Raw genomic sequence first — 22,471 nt, forward strand, 5'->3', positions numbered from 1 at the left:
ATATTTAATGTTTATATATTATATATATATATATATATATATGTATGTAAAATTATATAATAACAAAATAATCTTATCAAAATTCTAAAATATCAAATTCTTATTTTGTATAAATTGAAATGATGCACCAAAACGAATACAGTAAACCGGTAAACGAAAAAGCCATCATCACACTCTTTAGATGCGACTGAAAGAAGCGACTTACTTTAAAATATGAAAAAATACATCTGAGAAGCATATCATCATAATTCGAGAAAGATGCTAAATATTTATGGATATCCCTGGTTGCAAAAATATGATGCAGAACTGTATAAAAGATAGAAATCAGTTGTGCATCCAAAAACGACCATATACACAATCCTTGAATATAAAATTAGAAAAGATCTCTACCTCAGAGGATTCGTATTTTTAAAACATTCCCGCAAAAAATCTCTGTTCGCATAATATATTGTACATACATTGCGTAAGAAAAACATAACGTATAAGGATTATATTTTAAAACGCAATGAGTTCTGAGTAATGTTATATGCTGAATAAAGTAAAATTAGTCAATGAAGAACATGTCTATCACCAATACTGACGCTACCTGTACACATATGTTATAATGTATGTACAAAGTAACATTCACGCGTTTTTTTCACACGAGTGGAACTCTTTTATATACAGTAAATCTCCAGCAATAGGAAATAAAATATTAGTCTAAAAAGGATCTAAATGGACAAAAATTTAATTATATTCAGCTCTTATATTTGTTTCTTTACATTATTCTATCATCTTAAAACTTTTTATTTTTCAATATTGAATAATCTTGAAATCGATATCATTTTAATTAATTTCCTTTAAAGATATTTCATGATTTTAACAATAGATGATTTATGTATGATTTATCTTTATATTGAATTGAAAAATATATATAATTATAATATAAGTGATATATCTTTTGAGGTCCCAGTTACATTTAAATTTTACGTTATTCAAAAGTCCCATCCCGTGCAACTCGATGACGAATAATATCTCGAAAGAAAAGTATAAATGTATTTGTACGTGTAACGTCTTACGGAACATTCTCTACGATAAAATCTAAATTCATAGAATATCGCTAACAAGGACTAATATTATTATAACAACGTTCATCTTATTATCATCTGTTGTCATTGTACCGACTAACAAATCGCGGCCGTGATCGATATTCTTTCGTACGATCGATTAAATGATTCATCAGCTTTAACTCTGACATAAACTCTGTAAAGGTACTCTTTCCATAGGAACGTTTAAACCGATTACTTGTCCTTAGCGTTTCTTGTGCCAACTCCATTTAGGCCATTTCGTAGCTTGGAACGAGTTCTCTCGTTTTTTCGCTTCGCGCGAGAAGAATTTTAGCTTTCAAGATTGTAATCTCCATTTGACAGGTACAGTTTAAAAAATTATAATGGGCGGAGTATATATTTCGTAATTCCTCAGGAAATGCTTTCGTGAAAAGAGATTTCGGAGATTGAACTATTTAAGATATCAAAAAACTTTAATATAGAACAAAGACACTTTAATATAAACAAAATTCCAAAATTTTGGTATAAATTTGAAAAGGGTGTTTCACACTTTAATATCGATTTAGTATCGAAAAACAAAAAATATTTTTTGACAAGAATTACAACTTTTTGACAAGAACTACAAACAAGTAGTTTTTGTTCCATTCACAACTTATTTTCTAAAATTTTACAGAATTAATTAGTAATATTATTACGTAAGCTCTCCGAAAGCTCTGCGAAAACATCAGAAGACAATGATAGATCCCGAAAGTTTCGTTTTTCACACTTCGTCGCGGAGCACTTGTTTAGGAACGTGTAAAAAGTACCGTTGAGTACCGCGAGTTTTCGCCGTTAGCCTCTTCATCAACAAGTGATTCAGTCTGTTTCTGTTTCCATGCCGTCGTCGTGTCAAGCCGATCCAGACATCCATCAATAAAACATTGGTGACCAGCTGCCGCGTCGATTCTCATCGGCGGTGATCGGTATATATCCGGGCGACGATGTTGCCGGCAGGCATTGAAAGCAGTAATTGGCACCGGAGTTATTGTCCCAGTGTTGCGTCCCCTTGCACTGGAAACGTACCGCGAACTCGAGCCTCTGACCGACCAGTAACGTGTGACAGTAAAGGATGAAGGTGAATTTGTCGCTGAATCCGTCGCACGAGTTGGGCACGTACGTCGCCTGCAGATCGCTGAAGTTTCGCCAGGAATTGAGCGTGTAGCGTATGTGCACGGACTTGTGGAAGTCGAGGTTGATAACGCGCACCGTGCCCTGAATAGCCAAGGTCATCGGGTCCTGCACCAATACATTTTCAAGGCAAACTCGCCGCTCGCGTACCATATCCAGAAAGTTCGCCATGCCGCCTGGCTGCTGGAACAACGGCACCAGCATCCGGTCGACCTTTCTGGGTATTGCCGACATGGATCTGCGCCTGCCATCATCCTGATAACGATCGGACCAATGGTGATCGCTGGTGGTCGCCGCGATGCTGTCCGGATTGCCGCTGTCCTGCGGTCGGAAAATGTCATCGTAGATCAAGTCGCTGTACGCGGAATTGGGTATCTTCGGTATCTCGTCCAGGAACGTTCTTACATCGGCCAGATCGAGACCGAGCTTGTCCGCGAAACGGACGATTTTCTTTCTGTGCGGTGTGCCTGGCGGCGTTTTCCCCGTCTTCAGCGAGGAACATCTACGGACTCGCTGCGGTCTGTCCTCCTCCTCTTCCACTATCTCGCTCTGTGTTTCCTGCTCGGGTGACGACGAGTCGTCCTCCTTCGCCGTAGGACTGCTACCTAGCTTCTTCAGCAACAAATTTAGCCTCTCCTCCTCGTTATCCTCGTGTAGCGCGTCATCATTTTCGATCCGCAACTTTAGCTCGCTCTTCAAGGTCGTCATCTCGTCACTTAAACATTCCAGTGAAAGCGCTTCTGAAACATCAACGGCGCTGCTGTAGGCAGATTGATCGGTATCGCTGTCATTGGCGATCGTACTCTCTGTATTCAGCAACGCTGCACTTTTTGACAATGCCTTCGTGCCTTCTACGGATTCTGTATGGTCTTCCTGGTTCTTCACCTTATCAACCGAGTCTTCGACATCGTTAAGAAAGTCATCGAGCTCACTGTCACTTTTGTCATTGCGCATCACATTCTTCGATACTCCATTGACGAAGTCAACTTCGTCAACGTCATGTTCGTCGTTCTTGTCCTTTTCATTGTCCTCGTCTTCTGCCTCTTCTTCTACCTCTTCGTTCCGCCTGTCTGTTTTGAGTTTGTTGGACATTGCCATGTTAATATGGTTGCTCGGCAACTCGGAGTCTGAATGCGACTTGGGTAAGCAGATGGGAGGAACAACGGAATGGATGATCCTGGGAGGGCTCTCATCCTGTAGAGACACGGTACTATCGTCGAACGTGCTCCACAAGGACTCATGGCTAGGCGACGTTGTTGTTTCTTGAGAGCTTCTGCCGTTGAGGGAATCCTCCGAACTGCAGACAACCTGCTCTTCCTGCCGACGACCATTTATACAAGATGTAGGGTTTCTTCTCGATGAGCAGCTCGACTCGGACGTTGTATCCTCGTTACGTTCCACATTCGTGTTCGTCCGTTTAACGCGTCCGTTCATTGCAATCTTGATCCTCGCACGGGTAAAATTAGTATTGGTGAGATTCGAATTGTTGACCTCGCTATCTGAAGTGCTGACCGGATCGAAGAAGACTTCGTTCCTCAATTTCTCAGCGTCCGAGCTTTCCGGATCGAAGAATATCTCTGGGGAATCGCTGTCGGGCGGCGAGCCGGCGATCGGTGACGCAAAGATGCAGCCGGATTCGGAATCCCCGGAGTGAACGCTCACGACCCTGGTCCCGCTCGGCGAACAATGACAGGCGTCGTGATGGTTCGCCTTGAGGATCTCCGGATTCACCAGCAGATGCGCCAATTCGGCGGCGGTCGCTTCCTCGGCAGGCGAGCTCGATCCATCTTCCTCTTCCTCCTCTTCCAACTCGTAAAAGAGATCCGAATCCGAATTGTGACGCGGCTGATGCTGAAGAATCGGATGCTGATTAGCGAGACTGACGGTAGAATGACGATTGCTCGACGATGACGGATGCAACCACGAGGTCTCGCGTGGTACGGAGGCATCCGTAGTTCGCTCGGGCGAGTCTTCGCCGCTCAAGGACGTCAGCCTTCGATGAAGACACCGGGCAAACGCCTCCGCGCTACCTCGACAGCTGCTGGGCAAGAGCGAACTGACGAGACCGCAGGAGGGCCCGCGAGCATTGCCTGCCGAATCCGTGCTGCCCATCTTGAGGACGTTCGAGCCCGCTGTTGTTTCCTCGGCTTCCGCGTGCCTGCCCTCCGAAGGGGAGGGCGAGGGCGAGGTCGGGTCGCTGCCTCGGCCTGCCGGCACGCTGTCCGAACCGTCGTTCTAGAAAAGAGGAAAATGGCGGATTTAAATCTCGTTGCGAAAAGAAAGACATGCTTGATCGACCGAAGACCTGGCGAGTATAAAGTACGGAAGCGAGAAGTTAAAGTTTTGATTCCTTCATATTTATATCTATGTCATTGACATGTTGTTACCACGAGAAGCGAGATAAATAATTCCTTGTATTTTTGCCATAGACGGTATCTTGCGTGCATCGAGGAGATGTAAAAAAAAAACGATAATTAAATTTCCTTTTTTTTCTTGCGCAAGATAAGACGACTACCCAGATTATCAATCAACTATAATTGCGCTAAATGTATTTCTCTTCCGGTATATTGTGTTGCCAGTGGTTATTTCTTAGGATATATGGGAGGAAGAGAAAGAGGGAGAGAGAGATTTTGAAGTTAATGATCCTTACTTTATCGATTGCGAGTGGAGCTCGATAGATAATTGAAGTCAGCTCGTTAACGGCAGTCAACGGCTCGTTAACAGTTTGTAAGATGTGGAGATGCAAAAAAAAAAAGAAGTCGAAGTACTGAATACGCATTAGTGACGTAGTCACTAATACGCTCGTCATTAATAGTCATAGCATTGGCTCATGGCCACAATGTTGCGCGCTATCGAAACAGCGCCGCAGGAAGTGCAAATGATCAGTCATTACGACCCACGTGCAGCATTCTCTCCAAAGCGCAAAATGCACAGTATCAATCGCGTCGATCTTTGATTCCCCGCCGAACGCGCATGTTTCTTGATTATTCAAGTATCATTGTCTAAAAATTACTGGGATCGACGAATAACCACCTTCCATTCATCTCGGCACCAAAATAGAATCGAGTAGGTCGCGATGGTCAACAAGGGAATTTTTACACAATCGAATATCGAGATAAAAAAAGGAGGGAAACGTCCTCGTTTCATTGCTATTTTACACACGATGATTGTATATTTCTCGAAGCTATAATTAACCGACAGCGATTCTGACGATGACGACGTATTGAAATCTGTATCAAATCTAAGAGAAATAATCGATGATAATAGACGTCTACTGGAAAGAAAATCGTCGATAGACACGTCGCATTCAATGAGAGTTCAAAGATGACATCGCGCGACCGGGGATTACGTAACGAAGAAGCGATAATCAATCGGGACGCGCGAAACAACGATGCATTACTCTGGGCGAATTTGCGAACATGTTACATGCGTAGGAAAATGGCGTGCACGCCGGCGTGAGAAAATTGGAACGATATAAATACACGCGCAATTGGCCGCGAATCAATTCCCCGCCGCCTCCTCCGAACGGATCTAAGCGCTAAGGTGACATTTCGCTCACGCATCCTGCACGAAATTCCTGCCGTGGACGGATATTTCGGAGCGTTTGATTTATCGATATCTATTTTTATCCCGAAGTCTTCATACACACGCACATCGGCGGCGCCGACCGCGAGACCGATTTTAAAAAACCGCATCGAGAAAAATAACTCGCTATGATTTATGTAACAGGCGCTTAGATGATAGAACGCGATGCTCTTGAGAATTTTTTTCCAATCGCAAAATCATTAACATTGATTATCTAATATCTCGATGCGTCAACATGCGTATTTATTTACTAAGATATGTTTTCGTTTTATTTGTCCGTCTGAAGTTTAGCTCGGCGAGAAATTTAAATTCGAAAACTATCGGGTGAGGAGAAAGGTCCTTAAATATATCAGACGAACAATTAAAATCGGGACGCATTCATTATTATAAATAACTAATAATTAATGAAGCTTCCTTATTCGCGATGCGCGAAATTTGATGTACGTCGATTAATATTTTGATAGGAGACTCCAGAAATAGAGTTGCCAGTAACGTTGTTTAATGCGAGCATCGAGTTAACGTCAAACCGGTTAACGACCGTATGGTGTCTATCGGGAAAAAGCGGCGCGCATAAAGGGGCCAACTTTGAAGTGACAGATTTCTTCGTTTCTCCAGTCGCTCGCTTTGCCACGGATGCTTCGCACACGTGTGTGTTTACGCTCGCTATGTCTATCGGAAGTCTGGGCGGCTCGCGAATGATAATCGTTACGTAAGACGAGGCTTAACGTAGGCTTCGGTAGAGAGTGTTGGCCTCGCCATAACGTCTGCCTAAACGGAATTTAAAATTCTACTTCAGAACCCCCGTCCTATTCGCGGATTGAAACAATCCATCATAATCATGTCTTCATCGTTCTTTCTTCAGAAGAGATTACCGTTTATATTTTATGCCATATGTTTCTCTCGTCCGACGTACAAACGTTTGCTTGTTTATAAACAACCTGGACGCAATTGCGATCGAGCCACAAGTTACAACGTAATAACCCGATATCCGAGCTTTACCGTGAACAATACTTTAATCGCTCCAAGTTGCTCCGAGATTGCGCGAGCGCGCGTTTATGATTGAGATAAAGAAAGTTTACGAGTCAGATAAGATCGCGCCTTCGGCGACGAGGTGTGCAGTCTCGAGCCATGGGGACCCACGGCGAAGAATTCCCCGGACGACTCTGGAGATCTGCCTTGCATTGACGAACGCTTCCCGTCTTGGACGCGATAACGGCGAATGTCAAGCGAGCGGCCGCGGATACGCCACGCCTTGAGAAGCGCGAAACTCTCTCTCTCTTTTCCTCTCTCTTTCCTTTTTCTCTTTGTACTTTATTTAGCAGCAATAATCCCTGTCTTTCACCCGCGAGCGATACCGGCGTATACTTTATCGGCTTGGAAATGAGATGGCGTTTCACGAACTGGTTCCGTTACGATAAAAGCACGCTGCTGCGTCTTCCGCGTGAGATTCGGTCGACGATCGTTAATTCGATAGACCACGGTATATATCGTACGTGATGTTTCGTACTCGATATTATATCGAGATTACGAGTGGTCGCGAGATGTAGCGTAATATAATCTCGCGCGAAAATTGTATGAGAAAATATAAATTTTGCTCTTCTTACGAAGCTTTGCTTTTGGAAAGGTCGATTTTGAAAATTGATGCTTTCTCCTACGTGAATTTGAATAATTTTGAACAATCTTACGTCACAATGATCGCGTTCGACGACGATTATACCGTTCTCGCGACTCAAACTGGCACGACTTACGAATTGAGGTCCTCTTGGCATCGGACACGTGTCGAAATATCACGTCTGTACGTTTCCAGCGAAACTATTTTTGCTCCATTGTAACAGAGAAAGATGAAGAGAGAGAGAGAGAGAAAGAAAAAAAGAAAAGAGAGGTTTTATTTTTGTGCGATCGTTCACCGACACAGTTTAAATCGTGACTACTTGACCCGTAGTTAGGGCAACGTCGCAATTTATCGCGACAGATTTATCGCACCCCGCGAGAAAATTGCCCAATCATCGTCGAGATCGCGCTTCCTAATTGATTAGTAACAAATTACGACGTGACGGCGAGATGATGAATTGCATTACTTACGATCATAACAGCCCCCGATCGACAAAATTAAAATTCCTCAACGTACAACGTACAGCGCAAGGTCAGATCCCAGACCAATTGCTTCGTTTTATCGCTGGATATGTCGAAAATTACAGTTTGAAAAGCATTAGAATCCAGATTATATCGCATAACACTGTATGAAATATTTTCGCAAAAAAAGATCAGTAAAGTTAGATAATGATTTGAACGTCGCACAACCTTGGCTATCGAAACACAAGAGATCGGCTGACAATCACGTGCTCGAATTCATGTAGAGGACTATTTTTAAAGCTAATCGATGATGGATTAACAAACTTAGCGCCAGTAGTCTGGTAAACAGACCTAAGATTTGCCATATTTGCATATTCTTATCTTCTCTCGACGATTATATGGACATTAGTCCGTTGAATGAATTTCGCTCTAATTGATTAAAGGGTCAAAGTCGCAGAAAACAATAAAAATCGAATCTTGCAAATATTTTTCATCACAATAAAATCGCGTCTCAAATTAATCATTTAATTTTCAAACATTCTTTTTTACGATTTATTAAAAAAAATTATAAAAAATAATCACTCTCCACATTATCCCGGATAATTATTTGTAGAGCGACGACTTCTCTCGGAAGTTTCGTTAATTTCGCAATATCTCGGATTCTTGTGGTTGCCGTAAAAATTTACAAAGGAATAAATGAGGATTAACGGATAAAATACTAATTAATAATTCATCGATTCACACTTGCATGCGAGCGCCGTGACTCGGACTCGAGGCCGACGAGAATCGACTTCTTGCCAAGAGTAAATAAAGTCACAGTTTATATTTAGCCGGAATGGAAATCTGCGAAAGCCACACGCGGGTTTCTCAACAGGATGATTTTATATACGTTCCAATGAAGATTGATGCGGAACTCTCGCCCGGAAAATTATTTTGTAATCTGACGATTATGATAGTTCAGTGCGAATAAAATAATCGGCTTGGCGGATAATTATTGTAAAATATTGTCTGTTTTTTAATATAAATATACGTGAATATGTAGATGATAAAAGTTAACCTTTCTCCATTTTTTCTCGCAACAATTAATATATATATCAGCTTACATAATCAATTCAGATACAAGCGAAAAAAAATTTAATTCAAAATTATCGCCCTCCCTCTAAAGTATTTATCTCTCAAATCAATTAAAGTATTTCAAAATAATTGACTGAAGATACAGCGATATATATCGTGAAATAAAAAATTTATTATTTTGTTTAATTAACATTCTTTTATATTTTTAGCTAATAATAATGTAATTATATCTAAAAAGCGAATAAATATACATATATTTCATTATAATAAAATATTAATTAACAGCGATCAACCAACTAGCGAATGGACGTCTCGAGATTTGAGAACCATGATGATTTACGTTTGCCAGCCGCTCGAACCGGCTCTTTTATAGCAGCTATAAAATGACAGGATAAAAAGAGAACGACATTCGGCACTTTAATGTACATACAACTAAATATCCTTTGGCAGCGCACACGGATATCACTCATCGATGCAAGTCGTCGTGTCGCGTCCCGAAATGCGCTTCTTGCGTAGTCGGTTATCAGAGGAGGGGCCAAAAAGTGTGGTGAAATTACATGTGAAAAAAAATTAATCGCGACACACGTCGTATTTTTATTTTGTACGTTTCCATGGCACGCTCCGCCGATTCTACTGTCGCGACATTAAAAAATGATCTTTTCGTTAGACGAGCGAGCTCGAGTACTTGCAACAAGTAACTTGAGACGAACCCGCACATTCTCTACCATCGGAACTAAAGAAATTTAAATTTTTTTCAGGAACTTTACGGTACTTTGCTTCTCTTAAATTCGACCTCGTCACCTCGCCCGGCTCTATTCTCCATCGTTTCGACGAGACTTGCCGGGAACCGTAGAACACACGTCGTTAATCTAACGCTATCTGTGTTGCAATTTATTAGCGGGGAAAGATTTATCTACTCCGCGAATAAAATCTCTCTCGTCGTCGTCCTCTCGCGGGTCAGCGCGCGATTGTATCTGCGCGATGTTACACGAGTCGTCGTTAAACGCAGGAGGAAATTAATTCTCATTATAAAAACATGTGATTCAGCTCTGAAGCGCGTAAGCGCCGCCGACAGAGACGAGATGCCCTGCAGAAATCAATATTTTACTGTTATTTAAGGATTCTACGGGCGTTTGAACAGACGAGCTCATTTTTTCTAATTTCGCAATGACTCGAGAAACAGACTGAAAGAGAATTTATTTATTTAAATCCACCTCTCCCACGCTATCTTGATTCATGAGGATTCTTTGCGGCAGTCGTGCATAAACGTACACGCGATATACGAATATCTATCGAAGAGATAACGAGCAAAACATTTTGCGCGAATCGAAGAATGTGATAAGAGTTTATCAAGATCTTGTCCCGGGTCAAATAATTAACTAATTAGCTGATAAATCGCGATTTATCGAAAAAGTGTTGACGAAGTGTTCTTTTTAGAATCCGTTATATAATTTTTCCAAAATTGCAGATCACGATGATGAAGTTTTCTCGTCTATTATGCTGCTTTAAATGACTCAAGGAACGATAAGAGAGGTCATTATCTCGTACTATAAGAATCAATCGTACATTATCATTCGTCGTTCGATGTTATCGAGTCGATAGTAGAAAGTGCGTAACGTGATATATCGACCAATATTTATCGCGCGCAGCACGCTTGCAAACGATTCTCTAGTGTGTAAACCAACTGCATTAGGTACAATGAACCTCTCGAACATGTACTACAAGACGGTATAGTTGAGTATTCCGTATACAGAATGCATTGTGTTTAAAAAATTCACAAGAAAAATAAAACTTCTTAATAAAGTTATTTCTAAAATATTTTTAAACTTGCGAATATTAATTAAAATTTTAGCAAGGACGGTGAAAAACAACAAGCATGATTTAATTTCACGTCAACACAAGTTTAATATAATTTTATCTAAGTTAAATTATAAAAGTTTTTGAACACACGGGATTTAAGAATTAATTTAAAAAATATTTAAAATAAAACGTTAAAAAATTTATCTCAATCAAACTCTTGGAGTAAACTGGATACATACACTTGATTTCATCATAGTATGTATTATAATAAACTGAATTAAATGATGAGCGATCATCGAACAGATGTTGTAAATGATTATACGCAAGATTTTATCAGATCCGGCTTATTGGAAATCAAATTGCTGCAAAACGTCAAATAGCTGTCACGATTCGTATAAATTTCTGATTCTGCACCTGTCGATGGGTACCGGTTGATTTCCATTTGATCCCTATTCTGATCAGTTACTCGAAGCACGCGTTTCGGGAAAAAAATTCATAAAAATTATTTGCACAAGAATCAGATGTAAATATGATTAAGATAAACTCTTCTCCATAGCTTTGCCCTTCCGCATACCTGATCAATTTTGCTCGATAGCAAATGAGACAGGACGAAAGAGTCGCACTGCGTTAACGACGAACGGAACTTTCTTCTTATCGAACCGCTCGAGACTGAGAAGTAGATCGTAATTAGCGCATTAATGACTGCGAAACACAGATATCGGTGGTGGACATAACCGATCGGTATATGTATGTTGTGAATTGCGATGCGATAACCCTCGCCATAGTGCCGTCTTTATAATCTCTGTCGTTGACGAAGAGGAAGAAAAGAAAAGAGAATGAAATGAAAAGAATTTATTCTGAAATAATGATTCTGCGGATGCACAGATATAACATTGTGTATAAAAATAAAGAGAAAAAGAGAAGGAAAAAAGATAAATAAATTCGCATATTGACATATGCAGAATATATTAAAACTACGAATGTTTTTTTAATAGCAGATTCTCTAACCAGACGATAGAGATTTTTTTGGCAAAAATGTCAAAGCAAATGTCAAGATAATAATTCTAAGTTATAAGCGATTAAGAAGAAGGTTTTTTTTGCAAATTTTAAACTTGCGAAGTAACAAATTTAACAAAATTGCATTCTTTAGTTAATTTTAGCTAGAATTTATTTTAATAAAATTTTAATTTAAGGTCCAATTATACAAAGATATATGATGAAACCTTTAATGTTTGATATTTGATGAACTTTTCGCAACTGTGAAAAAATGATAATCTCTGACATTTTGATATTTTCACTAACAAAAATCGACTGTAGTGAAATAATTTGCTATTAAAAGAATATTTGTGCGATAGTTTTGAGCCACTCTGTATATATGCATACGTGCATAATATAATCAGAATATGTATTTGGACGGCGGATATACTTTCTCTTTCTATCTTTTTCTCTGTCACATGTCGATAATAAATGTACAGACAATCGTATACGCGAAATCCAGTTACATTAAGCAATAAAAATAAAATAGCAAGATTATATAAATTAATTTCTGTACACAAAAAAGAAAACTTTGAGAAACAATTATTTGTAATGTAAGTCAATTTAATAAAATATGTAACTTATTCGTAAAATTAAAAATTACAATAAAAATTATAATAAAAAATATTATAATAAAAAAATAATTATAATAAAAAAATACACTTATACATACAATTATATAAGCTGATAAAATTCTTTGACTTTGACAACTGTCGTTTTCGTAACCGTTTATTGAGATCTTTTCTATGATTCGAAAGTTTAATCATATCAGCATTTTTGAAATGATAAGCACTTGATAATATCGGAAAATTCTCCGATGACCTTCATATAATTACTATTGCAGTTTACGAGATTTCAATAGGAAAATTGATTTTCGCAATGGTTCTTTAAGATAATATTCAAAATGTATATCGAGAAGAAAAAATAATATATAATAGGTGAATAGAAAAGAGGAGATAATAATACAATAGGTAAAGTTATTTTACAGTTGTGATATTTGAATGGCATGAAAAATATTCTTTTTATCGCGATATCTTGTGAAAGTGCACGCGGTCGCGAGTAAACGATAACGCATGCGAAGAAATCATGCACTCTAGCGAATGCACATCAGGGAAAAATATATTTTAAAAATATAACGCGATATTAAATTCCTCAAAAACTAAGAATAAGCGATAAAGTCACTCCGCATAATTATGATAAAATTCAAAGATAATTGTGAACCGAATAGGGAACATAATTTTTTTATGCATAGAACAAAATTTAGGAAGGAAAAAAAAATGAGCTGTTTTATAAAAAATATCGCAATAACACAATTTTTTTTCAACTTTGTCTCCTCTTATCATCGATCGTCATAGCATTGATTATAAATTTTTTGGCTGCTTTTTAAATGCAGAAAAGATACAGACACTTCAATTCAATAATAACATTAACAGGCAGAAGAATTAACATGACCTTCCTCCCTCCGTTATCAAGCCTGTTTCTTACGATTATCAAGTTCAATGCAAACGTATGTAAACATCTTTTTCTACATCGATACATTGTGTATAAATAGATGAGTACACATGACGTGCACATGGTCAGTCTAATTCTTTTCTATGATACATCCGATACAATATGTCGTTCATGCGTAGATAGACATTCGTGCGAACTCGTTCACAATCTCGCGATGGTGGGAACGATTAGCGCTGGCATATTTATAGCAGCTATAAAAACTGATAAGTCGACGCCACTCACGTTCGGTACATTACAAAACGGACCTTGAACTTCCCAACATGTTTTAAAATACATGATAAGACCTAAGACATCTTGAGGATTTTAAACGCGAGCGAATCAACCTGTTGCACTAATTGTATTTTTTATCCTTCTACATAAGCTTGGTAACTTTTTGGTAATTATTTTATAAAATAATAAATATGATTAATGAAATTTATTATTTTATAATTTTTTCATAATAAAACATATAAACTTTTAGTCTTTCTCTCTCCTTCTACTTTCTATCTCTTAAATTCATAATATCGTTGCATATGGAAAGTCTTATGATTATTGTCATAAATCATACATTTTTTTAAAAATAATCATCATAATCAATTTTACTCGTAAGAAAAAGAATTCAATAAAAAGAAATACATTAATTTTTCAATTTATTTCTTTTTCATTGTTTAAAAAAAAGAAATAGAATATTTTTTACTATAATGTAAAATCAACTTCTTTAATTCATGAATGTGTCTATTATTTTAAAAAAATTAGAACATTGCTAGAATAATCGAGAGATAATTGAAATGATCGAATATATTTTAACTAGAATAATCCATGAACTTAACAATGACATTGACAATTCATATATAGCGCAAGTTTATTTTCTTTGGGGAATCACACACAACTATTAATAATATCAGTCTTGCTGGTAGAAGTCAGACAATAAAGCGAGGTTATCACCATTAACATTCGGATAGCAAGACTCATGCAAAAAGCATCGTGATATGCAATGCCCACTATTGCACTTGAAGATAACCCATCGCACATACATAAGTTTCAAAGCATAATTATAAATAATGCTTTTTTGCAGACGTTTCATTTAAACAGGCAATATCGCGTTAAGTGCGCAGTGAAAATTATATTGCGACCTTAGATAAGTATTTCATAATGACAGTTTTTTATATCGGAGAAAAATAATCGAGTTCGCGAGAAAAGAAACGTTTTTTTAAATTTGCGCGACCCCAGAGAGATATTTGTCTCGATATATTTCTTATATCATTAACGAAACTAATAACTAATAACTTTGTTAAGAAAGAAATTATTGCGGTTATCGCTGCTCGTTGCATCTGCTCAGCGATAAATAATTTCTTTCCAATAAAGTGCCCGTACTTGAAGAAAAGAAGAATTCATTCATTCATCATCGCACGCATGAGGGCAAACAATAAGCAAAAGATACATGGAAAATTCTATTAATGCAAATATCAGTGTTATTTTCTAAAAAATTATTCATTCTAAAAAAAGAGAGAGAGAGAGAGAAAGAGAGAGAGAGAGAGTCTTTGTTCGTATTATAAATTATCTTTAGTCTTATGATTAATGGAATATTACACGCGGAAATGTTGATGACGAAAAACTTATTAATATTAAGTACTGAGAAAACCGAAGCAATCTGAATCGTTCGTAATACAATTAGGTAAAAATTAAATTTCATAAATATTAATAAAAGATAAGAAAGACAATATGTAATAAGAAAAATATGTAATAAGGAAAATTCACGCACGCCATGATGATAATCTTATATTATCCTTATACATTACAGTTTTCCAAGGGAAATTATCTCTTTAAAGAATTAATCTTTAAAGAATTAATTAGTCTATCTCTTTAAGAATTTATGCATAAAATTTTTGTATTAATAAATTATAGAAAATTAAAATATATGATTTGCTGATTTACTTAATTTTTTTCTATTATATTATATTATATTATATTATATTTTATTATTATAAATCAGCATATATGAATATTTTATTATAAATCAGCATGTATGAAGTATAAATTAACTTGATATAGGGATGTTGCAATAATTTTCGATATTTCTGTTATGGTAAGCTACATTTTTTATAACTAGATGAAAATACACGATATTCTTTCTCGCACAAACATCGTAATCGCACGAAAATGCGATTCATGTCCGTTATGACTCTTATCAAAACAAATATAGAATACTCGATTTAACTACGAAGGTCGCCGAAATCACGGCAGTTCGAATCTGCGTGTCATAATGGCTTTCATCAGCCTCGTCCGAGCACGATGCAGACGCGGAGCCGAATGCAGTTGGCGCGAGCGACCATCGCCCTGTTTTCGGTGTCAAGGCGTTCAAGAAGACTCCATTTTCGTATTTACCGTGGAACGTTAATTCATTCATGCCGTGTATCGCCCCGAGTGGAATAATCTAGAACCGTCATCAACCCTCGCGGGACGTTTTTCCCGATACAAGATGTGTAAAATAGCGCACGTCGCACGCAAGTGCAACAAATTGCATAATGAATACTCATTACGCGTTCCGGCAAAATTAACTACGACTTTTATCGACACTTTGAAAACGTGAAATATACGGGACGGATAACTTGGGAAAGCAACCGAGCGCGTCCTACGAGTTTGTAGTTCGCGAACAAGATCGCGTTATCTCTTAGGTAATTTGCAACAAAGTGTTATCTATTATACCGTATCTGTAGCGTCTATGTGTATATATAAATGTGTATATATAAATTTCAAGCGCATATATCGTTAAAAACGCACATTCCGAATGCGGTTCTTCCTCTCGGGAAGAAGAGCGGTTATTTATTTACCATCGAGCTCGCCTGTTCCCCCGTCTTTGACTCGTCCTGGGCTCCTTCCTTCTGTATCATGATCACTCGTAAAACCGTGTCGAATGTATCGCGTATCGAAATCGACCCGTCTTGACAAATTTCGTCCCGAGAAATTTTTATAACTCAGAGACTTACGTGAGATGTTAGGCGTTCAATCCGCGATCGCGAAGCTCCGTACGAGCTACCCGATATAATCGCGAGCCTCCAAACATTATATATCTCTCTACGCGTTAACGATCGGCAAAGAGGAAAGAGCGGTTCCTTTTTCAGAAATCAAATTACTCCTCGCGCGCGAGTTTGCGACACAGATGGAAAGCCATAACGCGCGTAACTTTTCGCCTCACGCGGTGACGGTCTCGCGAACAGAGCAGCGCGCGACGCGAGAATCCGGCGAGCCGCACTCGTCATACTTTTCGCTCGCGAATCCTCTATTTTAGAAGAACTCCCCTTCCAAACAAATCTCTGTTTATTTTGCCTCGGATCTCCCGCGCCGATGCCAATCGATAACCAACACCGCAATTTTTGAGCCGCCTTCGAACCTCGTCGAGAGATAAGTATCCCACTGAGAGATGACCCCCAGTGCACTGACAGTGAGATTCAGGAGGATTTCACGGGGCTCGGATCTCGATTCTATCCTCGCCGACTCGATTTTCGGAGCGCGAATTGTCCCTTTTTTTTTCTTTTCGCGCCAACGAAAAGAGCGGGCGCTCTCGATCTCGATCGATCGACGTGGCGAAGCCGCGCTACCCGAGAGAGAAACTCTCTTTACGGCGCGACGGAACCGCTACTAAGCGGGTGTTGTAGCGCGAGAGCGGAGGCTGAAGTGGAGCCGGCACAACCGGCCGGCTTACGCACACTGACTTCTGACTGGTCGAGCTAGTAGGTGACTCCGGAGACCCCTTCCATATCGCATAGCAACACCGCTCGTAAGGCGACTGATAAGTGCCTGCACTTTGTCAGGCATCGATGAATCTGGCCGAGCGTGATACGTGGTGCATACAAATTTTTCGAAAATTAAAAAAAAAAAGAGGGAAGATCAAAGGCTGACGTAAAGGTTGGAGGTAGATCTTGAAAATCCGGCAGATTAATCGAGCTGATTTACGGGAGATTAAGAGGACTTGATTTTCCACGTGAGGGATAAATCAGGATCCCCCATCGATGAATAATTTATTAGATGGAGACAGGATGCGAGAGAAGATAGAGAAATATTATCGCAAGTCGGAGAAGAAGTTTGATTAGCAAAGTGATAACACGATTCGCAATTATACCCAGACTTACTTTCATTTTATTCAGCCGTCCCGTTTTCGAGCGGGTGACGAATTTCTTATTTCCACCCTTAGCAGAATCCTAGGATAGAATCGCGACTTTGGCGAAATTCGAAGAGGCAAATTCGCATTATCGGGACGCGAGAAATGGCGCATCCGCTCTCGTCGCGCGCGTCCATGCCTGAAATTGCAACGCGCTGCAACCCGGAGATCAAAGTCGCGCGGCCGTAAATCGAGCGATACCGCTCGCGATTTTCGAAGATCGCACCGCGAGGGGCGAGAACGCGTATCGAGAACTGTTCAACAGTAATAACTGTTTTCGTACGCGCGGAAAAAACAACATGTAAGATAAGTCGGTGTACGTTACATATCCGGCGCGATAAAATCCAGGGCGCATCTCTCGCTCTCGCGAGCAGAAGAAGAGGCCGTAAATCAGCATCAGAGGGAGGGAGAAGACGAGACGGCCGGTAATATTATTAAATTATGCGGCGGCTTCGCTTCCTGCCGCTACGCGGATCTCACTCTATCGATCTTATCTCGCGATTTCATCGATTTTCACCGCGACAGGCCGAAACGCCTACGCACCGCTATGCGTAGTCGCCAAACGTAACTGTACCCGACCTACGACAACGTACGCTCGAACCAAAAGAAACTTAAACTACGCTACGAGGGACGGAGCGATGATTTTCGACAAGTATGCGCGAGACGCGCGTCGATTCGCGATAGAGACGAGTCCTCTCCTTTTCGCGTCTCCCGAAGAAGATGCGCCCCTGAGCGCTCGCTCGCGAAGACGCAGGAGATGCAGACTCCTTCCTGTCAGACCCGCGCGCCAGAAATATGACGGATTACGCGGGATGATACACCACGAGAAATAGTATTTTCGAACCCTCGGCGAACTCCCGTGTCGTCTCTTGATTCATCCGTAATCCGGCATTTAATCCCGGGTATAATTCCTCGCGTAATCGCGTAATTATCGTATCATCGGGACCTCATTAGTAACGAGCAAACGGCAATCGTTTATTGCCGGTGAGCCGCGGGGGGAATTAAAATGCGATCGGCCGATTGGCCGTTGCACTCGATGATGATGCACCGCGAGACAGAATCGACCATCTACCTCCATCGCTTCTCTTTCTCTCGCCCTCTCTTTTCTTCCCGGCCGTCCCGTCTCTTTTTTTCTTCTCGGCGACTGTAACCACTCCCTGCCCGGTTTTCTGTCGGTCGTTCGCCGTCTGCAGGAACGCGCGAGTCGACCTACCGCGAGTCGTCACGCACGATCGACGCACGACACGTTGTAATAAGCTTGTAAGCTTTTTCTCGCAACGATCGGCCAAGTTTCCATTAATGACGCTCCGATCTACGAGATTGGCACGTGAAATAGTACTACGAGTCAATTTTACAGAACGATTAAATTTTTTCTCAAGAAGCTACTCCGATTAGTCGGAAAAAAATATTTACTTAAGACGTAATTGAAGAAGAAGAATGATTCGGTTATATTTAAATAATTATTTTTATAGTTTTTATACAACGCACGACTCGAGAGTTACTCAAGATTGCCGAGTTAAATGATTCTTTGTACAGTTGTACATTAACGAATTTAATTCAAGCAATGATAGATAATTGACTTATGTTAAGGTATTTGACTCCTTGTCAAATTCATCTTACTTTGGTATTAAAAAAAATTCTTTTCTCATTAAGAAAACGTATATTTTAAAATATTATTTTATTGCAGTCGTATCAACATGTATGCTGTATTAATGTGAAATTTAATTCACATCATTACACACCGAATAAGAAGACATTGAATCTATATAAGATTTAAGTTGATCATAAATTATTACGAGTCTTCTTTTCGTTCTAGATGGTAATTATTGACGATAATGTAGTCGAATTTTTACATCTTTCGCTTAATGAATTACGTAACTTATGTATATTAACTCTTTAATGATTGATGAATGTCATGAAAAGAAAGTTTTATGAATAATGTAAATGCCATTTGTTCGAATTCTGTAATAATAGTTTCTTTCTGCTATAAAAATAATAGTTTAAATAATAGTTTTCTAAATTTTCTAGTGATAAATATATTAATTAATTAATTAATTATAGAAATTAATTACAAATTAAGGAATTTCCGTGAATTAAATATCAGATATATATATATATATCTAGAGCGTGCTTTTCTTGAGAAATGAAATAGAAAATCTTGCGATGGGATAAGATCCATAAAGCGCTGAATGGACTTGCCGTTCCGAGGGTAACGACCCCCTGACGGTGACCTTTCTAGACGTCACGTAGGAGTGCGAGGAAAGCGGCTTATCTCCGCAAGGAACCACGTGTGGTAGAAGCGATGCCGCAAGCGCGACACACATTCGAGGAAAATCCATCCGATATGAATCGAACGCCTACGTTCATCAAGGTGACCTTCACTACCTCCATTGCAGAATCCAAGGACGCGGAGGCAAGATTCGCGTCTCCTAATTTTTTTTTTCGATATCGAGGTAAGAGTGCATTTTTTTCTCATCTTATTGTAAATTATTATCACGCATAGCGAAACTCTAATTTGATTTTAAACTTAAAAAGAGGACCAGACGGTTTAATCCTCGAGAAAGCTTGCTTCAACTATTTATCATAAGTCTTGGAAAATAAAAAATCTAATAATAGTTTAGAATGAAAATCCACCCAGGTGACAACCGGTGCGGCAGAAACGGCAGATCGTGACCTTTATCTCACAATCAACTTAAAGATCTCTTCGCAATCTACGGTCTAGCGAACGTCTACGAGCGATTAATCGATCGATCGATCGGCGCGACGTGACGTTCGATCGCGACCGCAATTCGCACCTCTCACGAGCAACTAGAAATGCGAACAACACGCGCAGGTGAGCAGAAAGGAGAAAGAAAGAGAGAGAGAGAGGAGGGGAAGAAGGGAGGTTAAAGGTCAAATGCGAACTTATCTCAACGACTTGGTCGCGCGACGATCAAAGACTAAACTCGTTTCTCTTTTTACGTCGACACGAGACTGGAAGGTGGAAAACATTCCCTTGATGGTGACCTCTCACGCGCTCGTAGATCGCGTCCGAGGATAGCAGTGAACTTTATCAGGCTACGACAGGTCATTAACCAACGTAACTTGATGCATAACTGTAATTATAATTGGTCATTACGTTTGATTATGCGAAATAAATTAATGGGAGTTGGTAGAAAGGAAACTTGTCGGAGAGCTCATTTAAAATTCAATCTCAGCTTGATGACACATGATTAGATAACGAGATAGCGTGAAATTGATGGCTTAATGGCAGACAGTTTCGGCAGAAGAATCCGTACTTTCGTACGCGCAAGATGAAATCATCGCACCGCTTCTAAGCTGTAGACAATTGCGTTTATTTTCGTCTGCTGATACGAATTGGTGTGGGAGAGCAATTGCAATCTTCTACGATACACACGGCGAAGGTCTCGCGGTAGCGAATATATTTTTTGCACCAAGAGATTCATCTCGCTGCAAACGAGACTCACGATTCGTCCATCAGATCTGTTGCAATTAACGATAACTTATCTAATCGGTGAACTTTTTGCATCCTCATTAATTAAGAACTCGGTTTTCCTTTTCGGACTGCGACGCGATTTTTTTTTTGGCGATAATTGTTGGTAAATTCAAGGAAAAAAAAATAAAGTTCTTATGCGCATGAAAAATCAATTAATTTTTATCATTATATATTCATAATATTTTTGCATTTACTGCAACGGTCAAAAAGATACTTACATAATCTTGTGAAGAAATGAAATGATATGATTCTGTCAATGTCAATGTCATCTGTCGACCGCATTCATTACCAATAACAAAATTGGTGCGATCATGTCAAATGAATAAAATAGATTTCATTAAGAAACAATTGGTCAAAATGAGTTTAATGCAAGCTATTCACGGGTCGAATTATATCGTATCGATTTACATAAATTTTTCGTACATTACACTTGTTTGAAAGATTAATGATTGCAAAGCAAATGCAAACCGATTAGAGATAATATTAATATTTTAATTCAATCTTCTAATCACGACAGTCATTCGTAAAAAAAATTTTTTTTCAAATTTCAAAAAAATAAAAAACAAGAAAAAGTTTTTAAAATTTGATTTAAAAAGTTTTTAAAATTTAATGACTGAAACATTTCGATATATAATTCATGAAAATCATATTATCCACTTCACTTTAGACATTCGTTGCATCAGAAGATGGTATCGATATTAGACTTATTACACCATTTTTATCACAATTTTTTTCATGACATATTTAAATCCTATTCTTTCTAAAAAAAAAAAGGGAAAGAAAAACAATGGCACGTGGCACTCACCGACTCCTCGGAAAGCGTCCTCCCTCTTTTAATCCCTTTTTGGAAAAGCAAAGCCGCAAGCGGAAGGCATTCGCGCGCGAATGTTCCCGCTCGGCGGAACACTTCCGGTCCTCTTTACGATCGCGAGACCGATTCGAAACCGCGACGAGAGACAAATCGACGAGAAATAAAACAAACCAACAGGCGACCGCGACGTTTGTCGACGGAACGAGATAGAGCAGCCTCTACGTGGACCTCTACGTGGACCTCTATGTGGACGTGCGTCCCGTGTAAAAATGACGGCGACGTCTCAGCCGCCGGAACGGCCGTCGGCGGTACAAGGGCAACGAAGGTCGCAGCTGCGCGTCGCGACACGCAGGTGCGTCTCTGTCTCTACTCGCTCACTCGCTCGCACCGCACGCTCGGTAGCGCGCGCGATTCGGAAACTACTGGCGAACGCGTGACGTGACGAGACGCGACGCATGTGCGTTGGCTACGAAGACGATGTATCACTTCGACGTCAGAAGATGAGGAGAGAGAGAAATCTAAATGAGTCCTTCTCATAATTAATTGCGTTTCTTTTATTTTTCAGTTGGGCTAAGAAATGTATTGTCAAACTTTGGAAAAGAAAGAAAGAAATAAGATAATTCTAAGAAAGCGTAGAGTTCTATAATGTTTCTATTCGATATCGCCCTCTTATCAACCTTGTGATATTTTTCAGATTCTACAGTATAAAAGATGATAAAAATTATCAATGTTTC

General features: G+C 39.4%; 1 protein-coding gene and 1 long non-coding RNA gene across 3 annotated transcripts in view; both read right to left on the bottom strand.

Moving 5' to 3' along the window:
- Positions 1-22,471, bottom strand: part of LOC112638131 — a 36,493-nt gene that overhangs the window by 6,745 nt on the left and 7,277 nt on the right. The window lies entirely within an intron of this gene.
- On the bottom strand, positions 935-22,447 carry LOC105249757 (glycogen-binding subunit 76A). Of its 2 annotated transcripts, none has more exons than XM_011255456.3 (2): positions 16,103-16,993; positions 935-4,448 (listed from the first exon to the last, which is right to left on the bottom strand). In XM_011255456.3, exons 1-2 carry the CDS (start codon positions 16,160-16,162, stop codon positions 1,956-1,958), a joined length of 2,553 nt encoding a protein of 850 aa, XP_011253758.1. In that variant the 5' UTR covers positions 16,163-16,993; the 3' UTR covers positions 935-1,955. The 2 variants fall into 2 exon arrangements, 1 of the variants encoding a protein (XP_011253758.1); XR_003122890.1 differs by lacking the exon at positions 16,103-16,993 and adding an exon at positions 21,732-22,447 and having other exon boundaries at positions 4,290-4,448.

This window comes from Camponotus floridanus, unplaced genomic scaffold (genome assembly GCF_003227725.1).
Source record: "Camponotus floridanus strain SB8 unplaced genomic scaffold, Cflo_v7.5 scaffold25, whole genome shotgun sequence".
NCBI classification, from domain to species: domain Eukaryota; kingdom Metazoa; phylum Arthropoda; class Insecta; order Hymenoptera; family Formicidae; genus Camponotus; species Camponotus floridanus.